The sequence below is a fragment of the Pseudochaenichthys georgianus genome, chromosome 19, assembly GCF_902827115.2.
Source record: "Pseudochaenichthys georgianus chromosome 19, fPseGeo1.2, whole genome shotgun sequence".
Lineage (NCBI taxonomy): Eukaryota > Metazoa > Chordata > Actinopteri > Perciformes > Channichthyidae > Pseudochaenichthys > Pseudochaenichthys georgianus.
Window position 1 is genome coordinate 24508980 of NC_047521.1, and position 16164 is coordinate 24525143.

The 16164-nt window shown below is 45.1% G+C and overlaps 1 protein-coding gene across 1 annotated transcript; it reads left to right on the plus strand.

Moving 5' to 3' along the window:
- Nucleotides 1-5238: 5238 nt before the first annotated feature.
- On the plus strand, nt 5239-11586 carry LOC117464505 (NADPH oxidase organizer 1-like). The gene is made up of 8 exons (XM_034106962.2): nt 5239-5396; nt 5494-5574; nt 5666-5738; nt 6133-6313; nt 6399-6574; nt 6685-6792; nt 8577-8694; nt 8966-11586. The coding sequence occupies exons 1-8, from the start codon at nt 5322-5324 to the stop codon at nt 9573-9575; spliced, it is 1422 nt and encodes a 473-aa protein (XP_033962853.1). The 5' UTR covers nt 5239-5321; the 3' UTR covers nt 9576-11586.
- Nucleotides 11587-16164: the final 4578 nt, after the last annotated feature.

The window sequence follows — 16164 nt, forward strand, 5'->3', positions numbered from 1 at the left end:
GAGGTGAGTGTTATGATGTTGACTGTTATAGGAGTAACCTGTACCATTAATGCACCTTATATATCGTGACCTTTACACACTAAACATATCCCTTGCACCTAATCTCAACCGCTGTCAATCTACACAAACCAACACTTTTGGCGCTCTTGCTATAACTCCCCTTTCTTTCCAGGTGGAGCCGAGAGCCCGACCAGCGTCTGCCAGACGACATCACAATTTAATACAGTTGAATCATTTAATACCCACTACATCAATAAACAGTATAAAATGTGCAAATAGGCAATGTTTGACTGTACTGTGCAAATCCCCATGTGCAAGATTTCCCAGCCCGAAGCCGTGGCGAAGTTACCTTCGTCACAAGGGTTATTACTGTTAAGAATTGTATTGGCTAAGTGTTAAAGGTATTCCAAAAGTTGCCATTCCTATGCCTGTAACTTAGTCTGTCAGTCTGATTTAATGTCGCTACATAAAAAAGAGCAAAGCTCAGACTTTGAAGAAGAAGAGAAAGATGAGAGAAGAAGTGCTGCGTCTAAAAAATCAGAGACAAGAGTAAGGAAATCCTCTCGAGAGAGACGGCTAACACCAAAAATGCAAGAACTTAAAGAGCAAGAGTTAACTCAAAAGGAAAATAAGTTCAAAACGGTGTATGAAAAATGGAAAAATTAGGTAAGAGACATTCATACTAGACTTAAAGGAGAATGCTCTGAGTGTGACATGTATAACATGATGGACGAAGTTGAGAGGCTTGAATCCGAATTAGGGTTGGAAAATTCCAGGAATTTTCAAAGATGGAAACTTTCCACGGGAATTTATGGGAATAAACTGGGAATTTTCAAAATTGAAGGTTGGCTCTTCATAGGGAACTTAAATATAGTTGGGGAAAGTATATTTTAGCATAATCTTGACTAAAACAAACAGATGCCATAGCACACTGCTTACTGCATGGCTATTGAGACCACTCAAAGGTTCGCAACAGGCTCACAAATGTGAGAGTGGAAAAACTGGTCGGCATTCGGGCAAACCTAAGGCTCTCTGAGCCGGACACAGAGCCATCCTCAACAAGGCTGGACAGTGACACTGAAGAGGAAGACTCAGAGTTGGATGTTGATGAGGCCCAAGAAGAGCCTGTTGACTGAAAAGGTTTAGCAAAAATTCAGAGGATCGCTTGAAGGAAGATTTGCATGTTTAATGGGACTTTTTGGAGGGAGAAGGCTCTTTTTATTAAACATTTTGAATGTGACTTTGTGGGGATTTTTGGATGGGGTGTGCATTTTTGTTCATTTTTTAATGAGTGGGGTTGGGGGGGATGAGTAACATTTAACTCAACATTCCTGTTTTCGTTCTTCAATGTTCTAACCCTGCAGATAGGCTGTTCTACCTGCAAAAGTACGTAGCAGGGGGGGCGAAATCTGCCCTTGAAGGTAGCTTCTACAGAAAAGATGAGGAGGCCTATGAACAAGCATGGGATAGGCTGAATGCCAGATACGGTCATTCCTTTGTTGTGCAGCAAGCCTTCAGAGAGAAACTCAACGGATGGCCAAAGATTGGGGGAAAGGAGTATCTCAAATTTAGTGATTTCCTTCGAACATGCAGCAACGCTATGGCTCACGTTAAGGGCCTACAAGTTCTTAACAACTGTGAAGAGAATCAGAAGATGCTAACCAAACTTCCTGATTGGTTCACATCACGGTGGAACCGTTATGTCACAGAACACAGAAAAGGTACCATGGGGTCAGATTAGAATTTCCTAAAGGAGGGTTTGTTTTTGTCAACTGATCACCATCTGGTGGTGAGTTGGGTCGAGTGGCGGGGGAAGCCTCTGGATAGACCTGGTAAGCCCAAACGTTTAGTTTGAACTGGGAACGTCTGGAGGAGGCCCAAGTTCAGGAAGCCTTCAACTCACACCTCCGGTGGAGCTTTTCGGGCATTCCTGTGGAGGTTGGGGACATTGAACCAGAGTGGTCGGTGTTCAAAGCCTCTATTGCCGAAGCCGCGGCGGGGAGTTGTGGTCTCAAGGTCCTAGGTGCCTCAAGGGGCGGTAACCCTCGAACCTCCTGGTGGACACCGGTGGTCAGGGAAGCCGTCCGACTGAAGAAGGAGGCCTTCAGGGATTTGTTATCCCGGGGGACTCCCGAGGCAGTTGCAAGGTACCGACAGGCCCGAAGGGCAGCAGCCTCATCCGTGGCCGAGGCAAAGCAGCGGGTGTGGGAGAAGTTCGGAGAACATATGGAAAAGGACTTTCGGGCGGCACCAAAGTTGTTCTGGAAAACTGTCCGACACCTCAGGAGGGGGAAGCAGGGAACCATCCAAGCTGTGTACAGTAAGGATGGGACGTTGTTGACCTCAACTGATGGAGTGTTGGGGCGTTGGAAGGAACACTTTGAGGAACTCCTGAACCCGACAACTCCGCCCTCTATGTTAGAGGCAGAGCTGGAGTATGATGGGGGATCAACACCAATATCCCGGGGGGAGGTCACTGAGGTCGAATACCTCCTTCGCAAAGCCCCGGGGGTGGATGAGATCCGCCCAGAAATGCTGAAGGCTCCGGGTGTTGACACGTCTCATCAACGTTGCCTGGAAGTCGGAAACAGTGCCGAAGGAGTGGCAGACCGGGGTGGTGGTTCCCCCTTTTAAAAAGAGGGATCAGAAGGTGTGTGACAATTACAGAGGCATCACACTACTCAGCCTCTCCGGGAAAGTTTAAGGTACTCGAAAGGAGGGTCAGGCCGATTGTCGAACCTCAGATTGAAGAGGAACAATGCAGATTCCGTCCTGGTCGTGGAACGACGGATCAGCTTTTTACTCTCGCAAGGATCCTGGAGGGGGCCTGGGAGTACGCTTATCCGGTCTACATGTGTTTTGTAGACTTGGAGAAGTCTGAGTTCCCAGGGAGTTACTGTGGGAGGTGCTGCGGGAGTATGGGGTGAGGGGGTCTCTACTCAGGGCCATCCAATCTCTGTACTCCCAAAGCGAGAGCTGTGTCCGGGTCCTCGGCAGTAAGTCGGACCCATTTCCGGTGAGGGTTGGCCTCCGCCAGGGCTGCGCTTTGTCACCAATCCTGTTTGTAACCTACATGGATCGGATTTCGAGGCGTAGTCGTGGGGGAGGGGGGGTCTGCAATTCGGTGGACTAAGGATTGCACCACTGCTTTTTGCAGATGATGTGTTTCTAATGGCTTAATCGGTCTGCGACCTTCAGCACTCACTGGATCGGTTCGCAACCGAGTGTGAAGCGGCTGGGATGAGGATCAGCACCTCCAAATCTGAGGCCATGGTTCTCAGCAGGAAACCGATAGACTGTCTACCCCAAGTGAAGGAGTTCAAGTATCTCGAGGTCTTGTTCTCGAGTGAGGGAACAATGAAGCGTGAGATGGGCCGGAGAATCGGAGCAGCAGGAGCGGTACTGCAGTCGCTTTACCGCACCGTTGTCACGAAAAGGGAGCTGAGCCAGAAGGCAAAGCTCTCTGTCTACCGGGCCATTTTGGTTCCTACCCTCACCTATGGTCATGAAGGATGGGTCATGACCAAAAGAACGAGATTGCGGATACAAGCGGCCGAGATGGGTTTTCTCCGCAGGGTGGCTGGTGTCTCCCTTAGGGATAAGGTGAGAAGTTCGGTCATCCGGGAGGGACTCGGAGTTGAACCGCTCCTCCTTCGTGTCAAAAGGAGCCAGTTGAGGTGGTTCGGGCACCGAGTAAGGATGCCACCTGGGCGCCTCCCTAGGGAGGTGTTCCAGGCATGTCCAGCTAGGAAGAGACCAAGGGGTAGACCTAGGACCAGGTGGAGGGATTATATCTCTTCGCTGGCCTGGGAGTGCCTTGGGATCCCCCAGTCAGAGCTGGTTGATGTCGCCAGGGAAAAGAAAGTTTGGGGCTCTCTGCTGGAACTGCTGGAACTGCTACCCCTGCGACCCGACCACGGATAAGCGGGAGAAGATGGATGGATGGGGTTCGTTTAGCATGAAACACTTGAAATAAGTTAAACAAGAAAGTAGAAAGTGAGGTGATAGAAAACTAGTTCTGCTAAAAGGTTAGCAATGATTGAGAGCCTGATTTAGCCCTCGGGCCTTGAGTTTGACACATGTGGGCTAGCCTATTGTGACAGCTAACGACAGTGAGTTATGCAAGTAAAACATTCACTTGGTTTTCTGTCTACAGCTCAGACTCATCTACCTATTTGAGCCTATCCACACACACTTAAAGTTTTTTGTAGGTTTATATTTATGCTTATAAAAAACAAGCCAACCTAAAAATGTATGATTTTTGCTCATGAAAGGAATCTATTTGTGTTGGACGTCAATGTCAAATTTCTGTTCATACTATCACACAATCATGTGGGTTTTGATCCATTTGGTATTGCAAAATAGAGTCCTTTAACATAAACAAGATATTATTACAGAGACACTATCATGAAGAGTACATCTGGGCAAGTAAAGCAGTTAAAATGGCTCCTTCTGGTTAGTAAAATAGGGGTCAAAATATTAGTGTCAAGATAATATAGAGATCAATTTGTTTCCTTGTGCATCAGCTGATATTATGCTATATATAGACATTATTCTGGTCGGAAATGACATGAAATTGTTAAAAGTATTTTGTAAAACAATCCCATAAAGGGTTAATGATACCACAACATTATTTCTGTCTGGTGAATGAATGTTCCAGTTTTACTTTTGATTGTTCTGCTTCGGTGTAAAGCCCTTTTGACCTTATTCTCACCCTGGAGGAACAAAGTGGGTCCAGAATTGGGGAATGTTTGCAGCAAGCAGCCAATCAGTCAATAGTTTGCTGTGGCTTGTGCGACATGATGACTTATGTTAACGAACATCCCTTTGAACCAAATGAACACACCTTCCAGGCACAGAACAATGTATAATTTAACAAAGAAGAAGGCTAATTTGATACTACATTTTGACTATGAGGCAGAACACTTCATTATGTATTCATAGTCTATACACAATTACTGTATTAACACATTCGCCACAATATAAACGTATGTCTTGGCAACATTATCAATCATTCATTGAAATCCAGTCAAAGTGAGTCCTTTGTTTAAATTCTCGTATGTTAACATACACATGAGCTATCAATGAATTTCATCACCTGGGAGTTTTTTTTCTAAGGAAATGAGCACGCGGTTCCTACCAAACCCCGCCTCCGTTTCCATCCTTTTGTCTCCGTGCCTGAGGGGTGTCTTCCTCTGACTCTGCCTCCATTATTTGCAGGGTATATGTACTGCTGCAGACTCTGTGATCCAGTAGAAGCAACAGCTCACCTGCAGACCATAAAGCTGCTATTCATCCACAGAGCTGAGACACTTCACACAATGGCTGGGGATCAACGCTTTGTAATCAGTGCTCGCATTATTGGAGCCGTGCACAGGGACACTCCTAAACTCAAGGTGAGTTAACACAACAGGCGCGATTTAACTGTGTGATTTTCTGTATTTGTGTAAAAAATGTCATCCCTCGTCCTTCATTATTTGTATTTCTCCACAGATGTTCATGATTTCTGTGTTGTGGTCGGACAACACTGAAGTGATCATTTACAGGTCTTTCCACGAGTTCAGGAAATGCCATGTAAGTCCCCAAAAACTAAATAAATCACACATGTTCTTAGATTGGTGTTTATTTTGTAGAAATAATAAACGTTTATTTTTCTTTCAAACAGAGGCAGCTGAAGAAGAGATTCCCTACCATGAACATTTTCAAGAAAAATAACAGAGTGATCCCCAAATTTAGAGGTAAGAATAGTTCAAATGTATGTTAGAAAAGGTCTATTTTAATGGTCTCCTTACACAGAAATTGTGCATTTGCAGCCGATAATTAGAGGAAAAGCCAACGACAAGAGTTTAAGAACACTGCAAACATTTAGCTGATGTATCGTCTAATGTCTTCTGTTTTTCAGTTTTAACTTAGTTTGAAGCAATTAGATGGATATTACATTTTGTACTTTCCAAGAAAAATGCTGTATAAATATAGTAATTCACCTTTTTTCTCAGCCAGTCTGGTAATAATCTTTGGGCGTTTTCCTTCCCTATGACTGTTTCCTTCATGAACACATTTACAGTTTGGACTAGACGCTGCTCTCTTTACAGTCTGGTAATAATCTTGAAAATGTTCCTCTCCTCTCTGCAGGACAGGCCAGGAAGAGCAGCCAGAAGAAAGGATCCAAGCGCTGCATCCAACGCATGAAGTTCCTGGAGAGCTACTGCGAGAAACTTCTGAAGTGCGATCAAAGTGTGACACGGACCCCAGAGGTGACTCAGTTCTTCATGCCCAAAGATCACGACCTGCAGCCAGACTTCACCAAGAACAGGTCAGTTCTCACACCAGAGTTTCAAATTACAAGAGAGTTTAAATGAGTTCTTGATTATTAAATGACTGATTTCTCTCTCACACAGCATCATGATCCTGATGTCTGATGATCTGCCTGATGGTGGAGGAGGAGAAGTTTCTCACCCGTTTGTCACCCAGACTTACTCCTGCGTGGCCGCCTACGAGACAAAAGATACCAAGAATTGTCCGTTTAAGGTCGCTATGGGCGAGAAGCTGGACGTGCTGATCAAAGATCCTGCAGGTCAGTGCCTCAGCTTTCATGTAGATGGCTACTGGATATCAGCTAAACAAACTTGAGCTACTCTTTCTGTATTTCTGTGATGCTTAAAGGTTGTTGTATTTCCTCTCCAGGTTGGTGGCTGGTTGAGAACGACTCAAAGGGTTTGGCTTGGTTTCCTGCTCCCTACCTGCAGTTATTGGACGGAGAGGATGAGGAAGACTCTGTATTCCAGCATGCAGGTGTGTGTTATTTTCAGTCAAATTATAATGTACAGGAATAGATGTAGCAAGAAATGACCTCATTGAACAAGTACACATAACTCCTTTATTCTTTATGGAAAAACATTGAAATGTTCATGTTATATTTGTACTCAACAATGCAACTAAATGCAAATTGAAATAAAATTAGAACACTAAAATGCTTAAAATAAACTTCATGAAATCATATTCTAAGAACAAAAAGTGTGCATTATTTTTTGTTTAATGATTTCTTCATCTAATTTGACAGTTTAATCACTTATTTGAGCATTAAAAAGTTTAACAATTCGGGTAACTTAAACTATTTTACATTTATGTATCTTACAGTCACATTAAAACAGTTACCAAATCAGCCTACTATCACCTAAAGAACATATCTAGGATTAAAAGACTAATGTCACAGCAGGATTTGGAAAAACTTGTCCATGCTTTTATCTTTTTGCCGCTGCTTTTAATTGAAACTGAGCGGTTTCGTTTTTGGTTAATGAACATGTGGGGCTAGTAACCCAATCAGTGTCTGGGGACTTTGTCCTGGCTGGTTTTCTCTGTGTATGCTGCTCGGGACGTTTGTGCCATACAAGCGTACACAGCTCATGTTCGGAGAAACCTTAAAGAAAGGCATCAGTAAAATGGAACTTCTGTGTGAACTATTCATATCTTAAACTGCACTGTAACTTTGTATTGATGTATTTTTTTCCTTTAATATTTCTTTTATCTTTTTTAACGACTGTTTTTAAATGCCTTTGTCTGAATGTCTTTAATTTTTTGTAAAGCGCCTTGCATTTTATAGATACAATAAACACATTTACCATTCATTAAATGTCAAGTGTATCTACAGTGCTTCTTAAAATTCCATCCAAGTCTGACATTGCTCTGACATAATCTGGCATTGCTGTGCCAATAAATTCATGCCAGGTGCACATATTTTATAATATGATGCCAAGTTTTAATAAAGAATCACCACTGGGGAGTGCTCTTTGACCAAGGGAAGCCAACTAGGGTTGGGATCTGAAACTCGGTTTCAGATGAGAACCGATAAGAAAATGCCGGGTACCCATACAAAATACACAATTTTGGTTCTGCTTAACGGTTCCTAAACGCGGTAGACCCTGTATTCCACCGGGTCTGTCTGCGCCGCGGCACTGCGGTGACCCGGTGGAATACATAGCGGACTGGCCATCTGTGTGTTCTGGAGAATCACAGAACGGCCTGTCGTCAGCGGGCCATTGACGGCCGGCACCGCCCTTCATTTTTTTAAACAGCATCATGTTTCATCATGTCAAGTTGCGCTGACAGGCGACAGGCGACAGAGGTCCACAGTTGTCCCGCAGCGAGGCTCCCCCGCCCTCCAGTAGACAGTTCACAAGCTCAATCACTTCATAACACCAAAGATGGGTCGCGGTAAACGCTCTGAAGTGAGGCTCCACTACACTAAAAAAGAAAAAGACAAGGCACAGTGTAATGCCTGTTAATAGCTTGCCAAAGGCATAGCTCAGTTAAAATAAAGCACAGCTATTGTGCAATACATTTGTATTGCATATATTTTTTATTTGTAAAAATGTCAGTTAAAGCTTAAAAGAATAAAGATATTTTTGTTATCTAAACGTTTGACCTCTTTCTTTTACAATTTTGGAATCGATAAGCAGAACCGGAATCGATACATTTCAAACGATACCCATCCCTAAAGCTAACATACATCTATTCTCTTCTAGTCTTTAACTGTACTGCAACATTTCTGATCTTGTTAACTTCTTTGTGACCTCTAGGTGACCTGTACTGTGCCGTGAGGAGTTACACAACGAAGCAGCACGACGAGGTGTCTGTGCCCATCGGCTCCGCGGTGGAGGTGCTGAGGAAGTCTGACGACGGCTGGTGGCTCGTCAGGTATGGAATCGTATCTGTCTGCACTGCAAACAATAGAGAATAGGAACACTGAGCACATTTAAAAAAGGCTGGTTGAAGCACTTATGAATGCTCTTTTATTGTCTTTTCAAGCAAACACATCACTAACCTACTATTGTCTATACAAAGAGTTAGAAATTGGGTTTTGTGCAATTTGATAAATAAATGCTAAATAAGTTCTCAACTTGATCAGGATGTTATTATAGTTTGCAAAAGTTGTAATCAATTATCTTTCTTTTGCAATCCTCTCCAGATTCAATGGCAAGGCAGGTTACATCCCCTCCATGAACCTTCAGCCCTATAACAACCCTCGGGCCGGCCTCTACAGCCTGCAGAGGAAGCTGCACAGCTCCACCCTGAACCTGGCCTCCAGCAGGGAGTCTCCGGCTTCATGTCGATCCAGCGATAGCACCGGTCTGCGAAGTGATTCTGCAATTCAGTTCAGAGGGCATCTCCACAAGGCCAGATCCCTGGACGTCCTCTCTGAGACCCGGATGCAGATGGAGAGGGATGCAGAAGAAGCCCGAGCACGAAGCATGAGCAACACGAGCACCGTTACCAGCTTCTCAGACTTCGAATCCACATCCAACTTAGCAGACAGAGGAAGTCCTTTGGCATCGCCTCAGCAAAGCGACAGCAACATTGATCTCAGCCTCTTAGACTGGCGTGGCTCCGATACCAGCGACAAGAGGTCTGAATCTGCAAGCTCCAATGCTTCTAGGACATCATCAGTCGTTCCCCAGGTGCCTGCTCGACCCAAAACAGAGGAGATCCTGACCCGCTGCTCCACCATCACCCGAAAGGCAGCTCTGGCCAACGAGACCCGGCTCCACAGTCAGCCGGAGGCCATCCACCGCCGCTAGGGAGTCACATTCCTTGGATGTATTCAGTGTGCATGTAACATGTTCACCATAACAGGTTCCGTCAGTCGGTTGTGCAATATTGTTCAACATGTTTGCCATACCAAAGATTTAAAACGTGCGTAATAGCATAAGAGGATGCCAAGAAATGTCACGTGAGGTTTGGAAATATCACTCAGCTTCAGGGAAGCATTTAAAGGAGATGAAGAAAATGTATTGAACTTTTATTTATTTGTTTAGCTTTGAAACCACTTTTCCAGGAAATGTAAGTTAAATATTTACATTTAACTGTTTTAAAGGTGGGGTAGATAAGTTTCAGAAACCGGCTCGAGATACACTTTTTGTTATATTCCATGGAATGCTCTTAACATCCCGATAGCAATGAATATCTTAAGTGCTTTGACAAAAAATCCATAAAAACATTTCATCTGTAGAAGCCGTAATACTGTAAAAAGTACAACCAATCCGTTGAACCGGGCCGGCTAAACGGATTGGATGGCCTACCTGCCTGTCAGCCTTCCATCGGGGTACAAACTTATCTCGTGCCCTCATTGGTCATGTGCGCGTTCGTGTGTGTTGGAGGGGCTCTATAAGGAAGTGGCAGATTTTCTCCGGTTGTGTATTTTCAAATTCTAGCGATCTCGAGCCGGTTTCTCAAACTTACCTACCCCACCTTTAAGTATCAGTCTTTATGTTTGTTTACGGTTTGGAGCTATTCATGATAGAAAAGATAAGTCAATCATTAAACTATTAAGCACTTTTACGATTTAATTCACAGCAAAACCTACATAATTAATTTAATAATGTTTATTTTGTTATATTTTACTATCTTATACTGAATTTTAAGTCTCCTGTCATTTTCTTAATCAAGAACATGACAGGAAAGTGTTGTTTATTGTATGAATATGTATAGGCCTACTGATGTGCTTGTACTGTACGTAACTGTAAAATTAACATGTCAATAAAATCAAATATACTCTAAAGCAGGGGCCTCCAACACGTCGATCGCGAGCTACCGGTAGCTCGCGGGCAGCTTTTCAGTAGCTCGCCGCTCGATTATAGCGTAGTAACGTTGCTTCTTGATTTTTCGGCCGCGGCTGAACAATAAAGTTTTTTTATTTTAGAATTTTTTTCTGTCACACAAATATAAAATTGGTCCATGACGCAGAGATCAAGGAACAGATGTGACAGCGGCACAGCGACACCGGTTGCAACCCTATCTCCTAAAAATTACGCTCCCACAGAACTAAACTGCATTCTCATTACGTTTAGCAAGAAACGTATTTTCTCCCACGTTACGTTCGTTATGAACGTTTCTCAAATACGTTTATTTTCTACATATCTTCTAGAAACATATTTTCTCCCACGTTACGTTTGTTACGAACGTATCTTAAATACGTTTATTTTCTATATATCTTTGCTATTTATTGTCTTGCTTATAATAATGATAATAGTCATTTATAAATATCATTTTAGAGCACACATTTGAAATCAGTAGGCGAGGCTGTAATTTTGCCAGCTGTTACTCTCATGAGCGAGGCAGAAAATAATAGTTTCAACATGCCAAAAAGCTGCTCTGTCGTTTATTGCACCTCAAACATGAAAACAAATCCAGTTACGTATTTCTGTACTTCCTCTAAGAAGAAAGGACAATAACAGAAGATCTCTGTGACGCCAGATGTGGTGTTGTTAATGATATACGAAAAACATTTCAGTTTAGGATGGCTGAAGACACTACACTACCCATAATCCCCAGCTATCGTTTGGGACTTCAGTCCCGTTGACAAACCCCGTGATTAATCTTCAAGCTCTGTGATTGGATGTTGGAGTAATGTTTACTTTGTTATATTTTACAATCTTATACTGAATTTTAAGTTTCCTGTCATTGTCTTAATCAAGAACATGACAGGAAAGTGTTGTTGTTTATTGTATGAATATGTATACTGATGTGCTTGTACTTTACGTAACTGTAACATTAACATGTCAATAAAATCAACATGTCAATAAAATCAAATCAAAAGTTACAAGATGTCCTTGTTTAATGAATACAAACAGAAGAGTGTGCTTTTTCCTCCTAATTCATCAGGATTAATAGCCATACGTTATAAGTTAAAAAACGAAAATTAGCTTTATTGATCTGATGTTTTTTGTAAAGGTTTAAAGGTACTTCACCAAAGTTTGAGTAAACTCCAGATAACACAAGCAACAATAAAAATACGAAACATTGGTGAAAACTATTCTCAACACATAAAAAAGCACCTAATAAAAGCTTTAAAAAATAAAATAAGGCATTTAAAAGCAGGTATACACCTCCCTGAGATATTATAAGTAAATGTAATGTAAAAGTACGGTTTATATAAAAAAACACTAATATCTCTATATTTATCTAAATTGTATGTAAATTAAATGTTTTACCAGTTTAAGGTGCATGCCTTTCTGGCTCAGCGACATGTAAAGAGTGTTATACAATAATGCAGATGAGAAAGAAATAGGGAATTTAAACATCTCAATTAACGTTGAAGAGGGAATGATCTTACTTTTTAAATATTCACAAATCGCAGAGAGCATGTTTTACAATCGCATCCACTCAGGGCCGCGCCTGGCCAACTTGGGGCCTCAAGCGACTTTGTGAGATGAAACCCCCCAACCGACAGGAGTGAAAAAAAATGTAGGCTAAGTAGGCAAAGTAGGCTACTTTGCAAATATAATTCCTGTTTATTATTATTATCAACACATTTACTTTTTTATACAGTGAGGTAAATGGTAAATGTGTATGTTGTTCAGTATGCATTTCCTGCCAAATACTAGCCTCAAAAAGATTAAAAAATAATTAATGCAAATAAACTACTTCTCATAATCAATTCAATAATAAAAAATACTATATTATTTTATTATAATATAGTCAAGACAAAACATGCTTATGACATGCTCAAAAACTGATATTTCTTATTAAATCTGTATTCAAATGTAGTTCCCTCTGTCAGCAATGTATTAAAAACTACACACACATTTATATCAGTATTTCTCTGTGTTGTGGTTGACATGATGATGACTGCTAGTTGACGGGAGACATTTCCATCCATCCATCCATCTTCTCCCGCTTATCCGTGGTCGGGTCGCGGGGGTAGCAGTTCCAGCAGAGAGCCCCAAACTTTCTTTTCCCTGGCGACATCAACCAGCTCTGACTGGGGGATCCCAAGGCGCTCCCAGGCCAGCGAAGAGATATAATCCCTCCACCTGGTCCTAGGTCTACCCCTTGGTCTCTTCCCAGCTGGACGTGCCTGGAACACCTCCCTAGGGAGGCGCCCAGGTGGCATCCTAACTAGGTGCCCGAACCACCTCAACTGGCTTCTTTCGACGCAAAGGAGGAGCGGCTCAACTCCGAGTCCCTCCCTGATGACCGAACTTCTCACCTTATCTCTAAGGGAGACACCAGCCACCCGGCTGAGGAAACCCATCTCGGCCGCTTGTATCCGCGATCTCGTTCTTTCGGTCATCACCCATCCTTCATGACCATAGGTGAGGGTAGGAACGAAAATGGCCCGGTAGACAGAGAGCTTTGCCTTCTGGCTCAGCTCCCTTTTCGTCACAACGGTGCGGTAAAGCGACTGCAGTACCGCTCCCGCTGCTCCGATTCTCCGGCCCATCTCACGCTCCATTGTTCCCTCACTCGAGAACAAGACCCCGAGATACTTGAACTCCTTCACTTGGGGTAAGGACTCATTCCCTACTTGGAGTGAACAGTCCATCGGTTTCCTGCTGAGAACCATGGCCTCAGATTTGGAGGTGCTGATCCTCATTCCAGCCGCTTCACACTCGGTTGCGAACCGATCCAGTGAGTGCTGAAGGTCGCAGACCGATGAAGCCATCAGAACCACATCATCTGCAAAAAGCAGTGGTGCAATCCTTAGTCCACCGAACTGCAGACCCCCCCCCCCCACGACTACGCCTCGAAATACGATCCATGTATATTACAAACAGGATTGGTGACAAAGCGCAGCCCTGGCGGAGGCCAACCCTCACCGGAAATGGGTCCGACTTACTGCCGAGGACCCGGACACAGCTCTCGCTTTGGGAGTACAGAGATTGGATGGCCCTGAGTAGAGACCCCCTCACCCCATACTCCCGCAGCACCTCCCACAGTAACTCCCTGGGAACTCGGTCCTACGCCTTCTCCAAGTCTACAAAACACATGTAGACCGGATAAGCGTACTCCCAGGCCCCCTCCAGGATCCTTGCGAGAGTAAAAAGCTGATCCGTCGTTCCACGACCAGGACGGAATCCGCATTGTTCCTCCTCAATCTGAGGTTCGACAATCGGCCTGACCCTCCTTTCAAGTACCTTGGAGTAAACTTTCCCGGGGAGGCTGAGTAGTGTGATGCCTCTGTAATTGGCACACACCCTCTGATCCCCCTTTTTGAAAAGGGGGACCACCACCCCGGTCTGCCACTCCTTCGGTACTGTTTCCGACTTCCACGCAACGTTGATGAGACGTGTCAACCATGACAGTCCCTCAACACCCAGAGCCTTCAGCATTTCCGGGCGGATCTCATCCACCCCCGGGGCTTTGCCACTGTGGAGTTGTTTAACGACCTCAGTGACCTCCCACCGGGAGATTGGTGTTGATCCCCCGTCATACTCCAGCTCTGCCTCTAACATAGAGGGCGGAGTTGTCGGGTTCAGGAGTTCCTCAAAGTGTTCCTTCCAACGCCCCAACACTCCATCAGTTGAGGTCAACAACGTCCCATCCTTACTGTACACAGCTTGGATGGTTCCCTGCTTCCCCCTCCTGAGGTGTCGGACAGTTTTCCAGAACAACTTTGGTGCCGCCCGAAAGTCCTTCTCCATGTCTTCTCCAAACTTCTCCCACACCCGCTGCTTTGCCTCGGCCACGGATGAGGCTGCTGCCCTTCGGGCCTGTCGGTACCTTGCAACTGCCTCGGGAGTCCCCCGGGATAACAAATCCCTGAAGGCCTCCTTCTTCAGTCGGACGGCTTCCCTGACCACCGGTGTCCACCAGGAGGTTCGAGGGTTACCGCCCCTTGAGGCACCTAGGACCTTGAGACCACAGCTCCCCACCGCGGCTTCGGCAATAGAGGCTTTGAACACCGACCACTCTGGTTCAATGTCCCCAACCTCCACAGGAATGCCCGAAAAGCTCCGCCGGAGGTGTGAGTTGAAGGCCTCCTGAACTTGGGCCTCCTCCAGACGTTCCCAGTTCACCCGAACTACACGTTTGGGCTTACCAGGTCTATCCAGAGGCTTCCCCCGCCACTCGACCCAACTCACCACCAGATGGTGATCAGTTGACAACTCCGCCCCTCTCTTTACCCGAGTGTCCAAAACATACGGCCTCAGGTCCGATGATACCCGCAGGCGTAGGGAGGCGACCCTCTCGTCCACTGGGGTAAACTCCAACAACGAAGCACCTAACCGGGGACTTGTGAGTATCCCCACACCCGCCCGGCGCCTCACACCTTGAGCAACTCCGGAGAAGAATAGAGTCCAACCCCTATCCAGAAGTAAGGTTCCAGAGCCGACGCTGTGCGTAGAGGTGAGCCCAACCAGATCCAACTGGTACCGCTCCACCTCCCGCACAAGCTCCGGCTCCTTCCCCCCCAGAGAGGTGACGTTCCACGTCCCCAAAGCCAGCTTCTGCCGCCCGGGTCTGGTCCGTCGAGACCCTCCGCTTTCACTGCCACCCTTCTGGCAGCGCACCCGACCCCATCGATGTTTCCCGTAGGTGGTGGGCCCGCAGGACGGAGAAGCGGAGGTGTTGCCCACGTTGCCTTTTCGGGCTGGGCCCGGCCGGGCTCCGTGGCAAGCCCGGCCACCAGACGCTCGCCGACGAGTCCTCCTTCTGGGCCTGGCTCCAGAAGGGGACCCCGGGCTTCCTCACTTCCTGTGTCGTCTTTCATGAGGTCTTTTGAACCAATCTTAGTCTGGCCCCTTGCCTGAGACCAATTTGCCATGGGAGACCCTACCAGGAACACAAGGTTCCAGACAACACAGCCCCCAGGTTCATCAGGGCACACAAACCTCTCTACCACGGTAAGGTGCTGGTTCTTCAGAGAGGAGAGACATTTCATCACCATGAAAATGTGCAAATTGACATAAAAATGAATAAAAGGGGAAAAAATTCTCGATGTTGTTTAGGCTGTAAACTTTAACTGTTATGTAAGCCAACTAGACAGACAGTGTATCACTCTTCCTCCTGTACATTATCAGATCAAAGGCATAACATACTTGAATGAATGGTAAATAAAGAATGCTGGAAATAACTGCATCTCCATTAGCCTGCCAGCATGCTATGCAGAGACTGCCTTCTTCATGTCGTGAATTGCAGCTGATGTTTTAATATGGCAATTGGCAATTTGACTTATACAACATTCGCAAGTTGGACATTTGACTCATACAATAACCCACCTTCAAGTGATGCTCTAGTTTCTTCATGTTTTGTTTTTTTCCCCTCTTGCTTGCGCCGGACTGAAACTGTCTTTTCACCGACATCTCTTCACCTGCACTAGTGGCCGTATCAAAGCTGTGATTGGTCAGATGTCGATTCATTGCAACGGTGTCGGGTTACAGACTG

What these genes read in the sequence shown, in the direction of transcription:
- LOC117464505 (XM_034106962.2), top strand. Translation starts at nt 5,322, where the DNA reads ATGGCTGGGGATCAACGCTTTGTAATCAGTGCTCGCATTATTGGAGCC. An exon ending in ACGAGTTCAGGAAATGCCAT is followed by an intron (nt 5,575 to 5,665) that starts GTAAGTCCCCAA and finishes TCTTTCAAACAG; the next exon opens with AGGCAGCTGAAGAAGAGATT. An exon ending in CCAGACTTCACCAAGAACAG is followed by an intron (nt 6,314 to 6,398) that starts GTCAGTTCTCAC and finishes TCTCTCACACAG; the next exon opens with CATCATGATCCTGATGTCTG.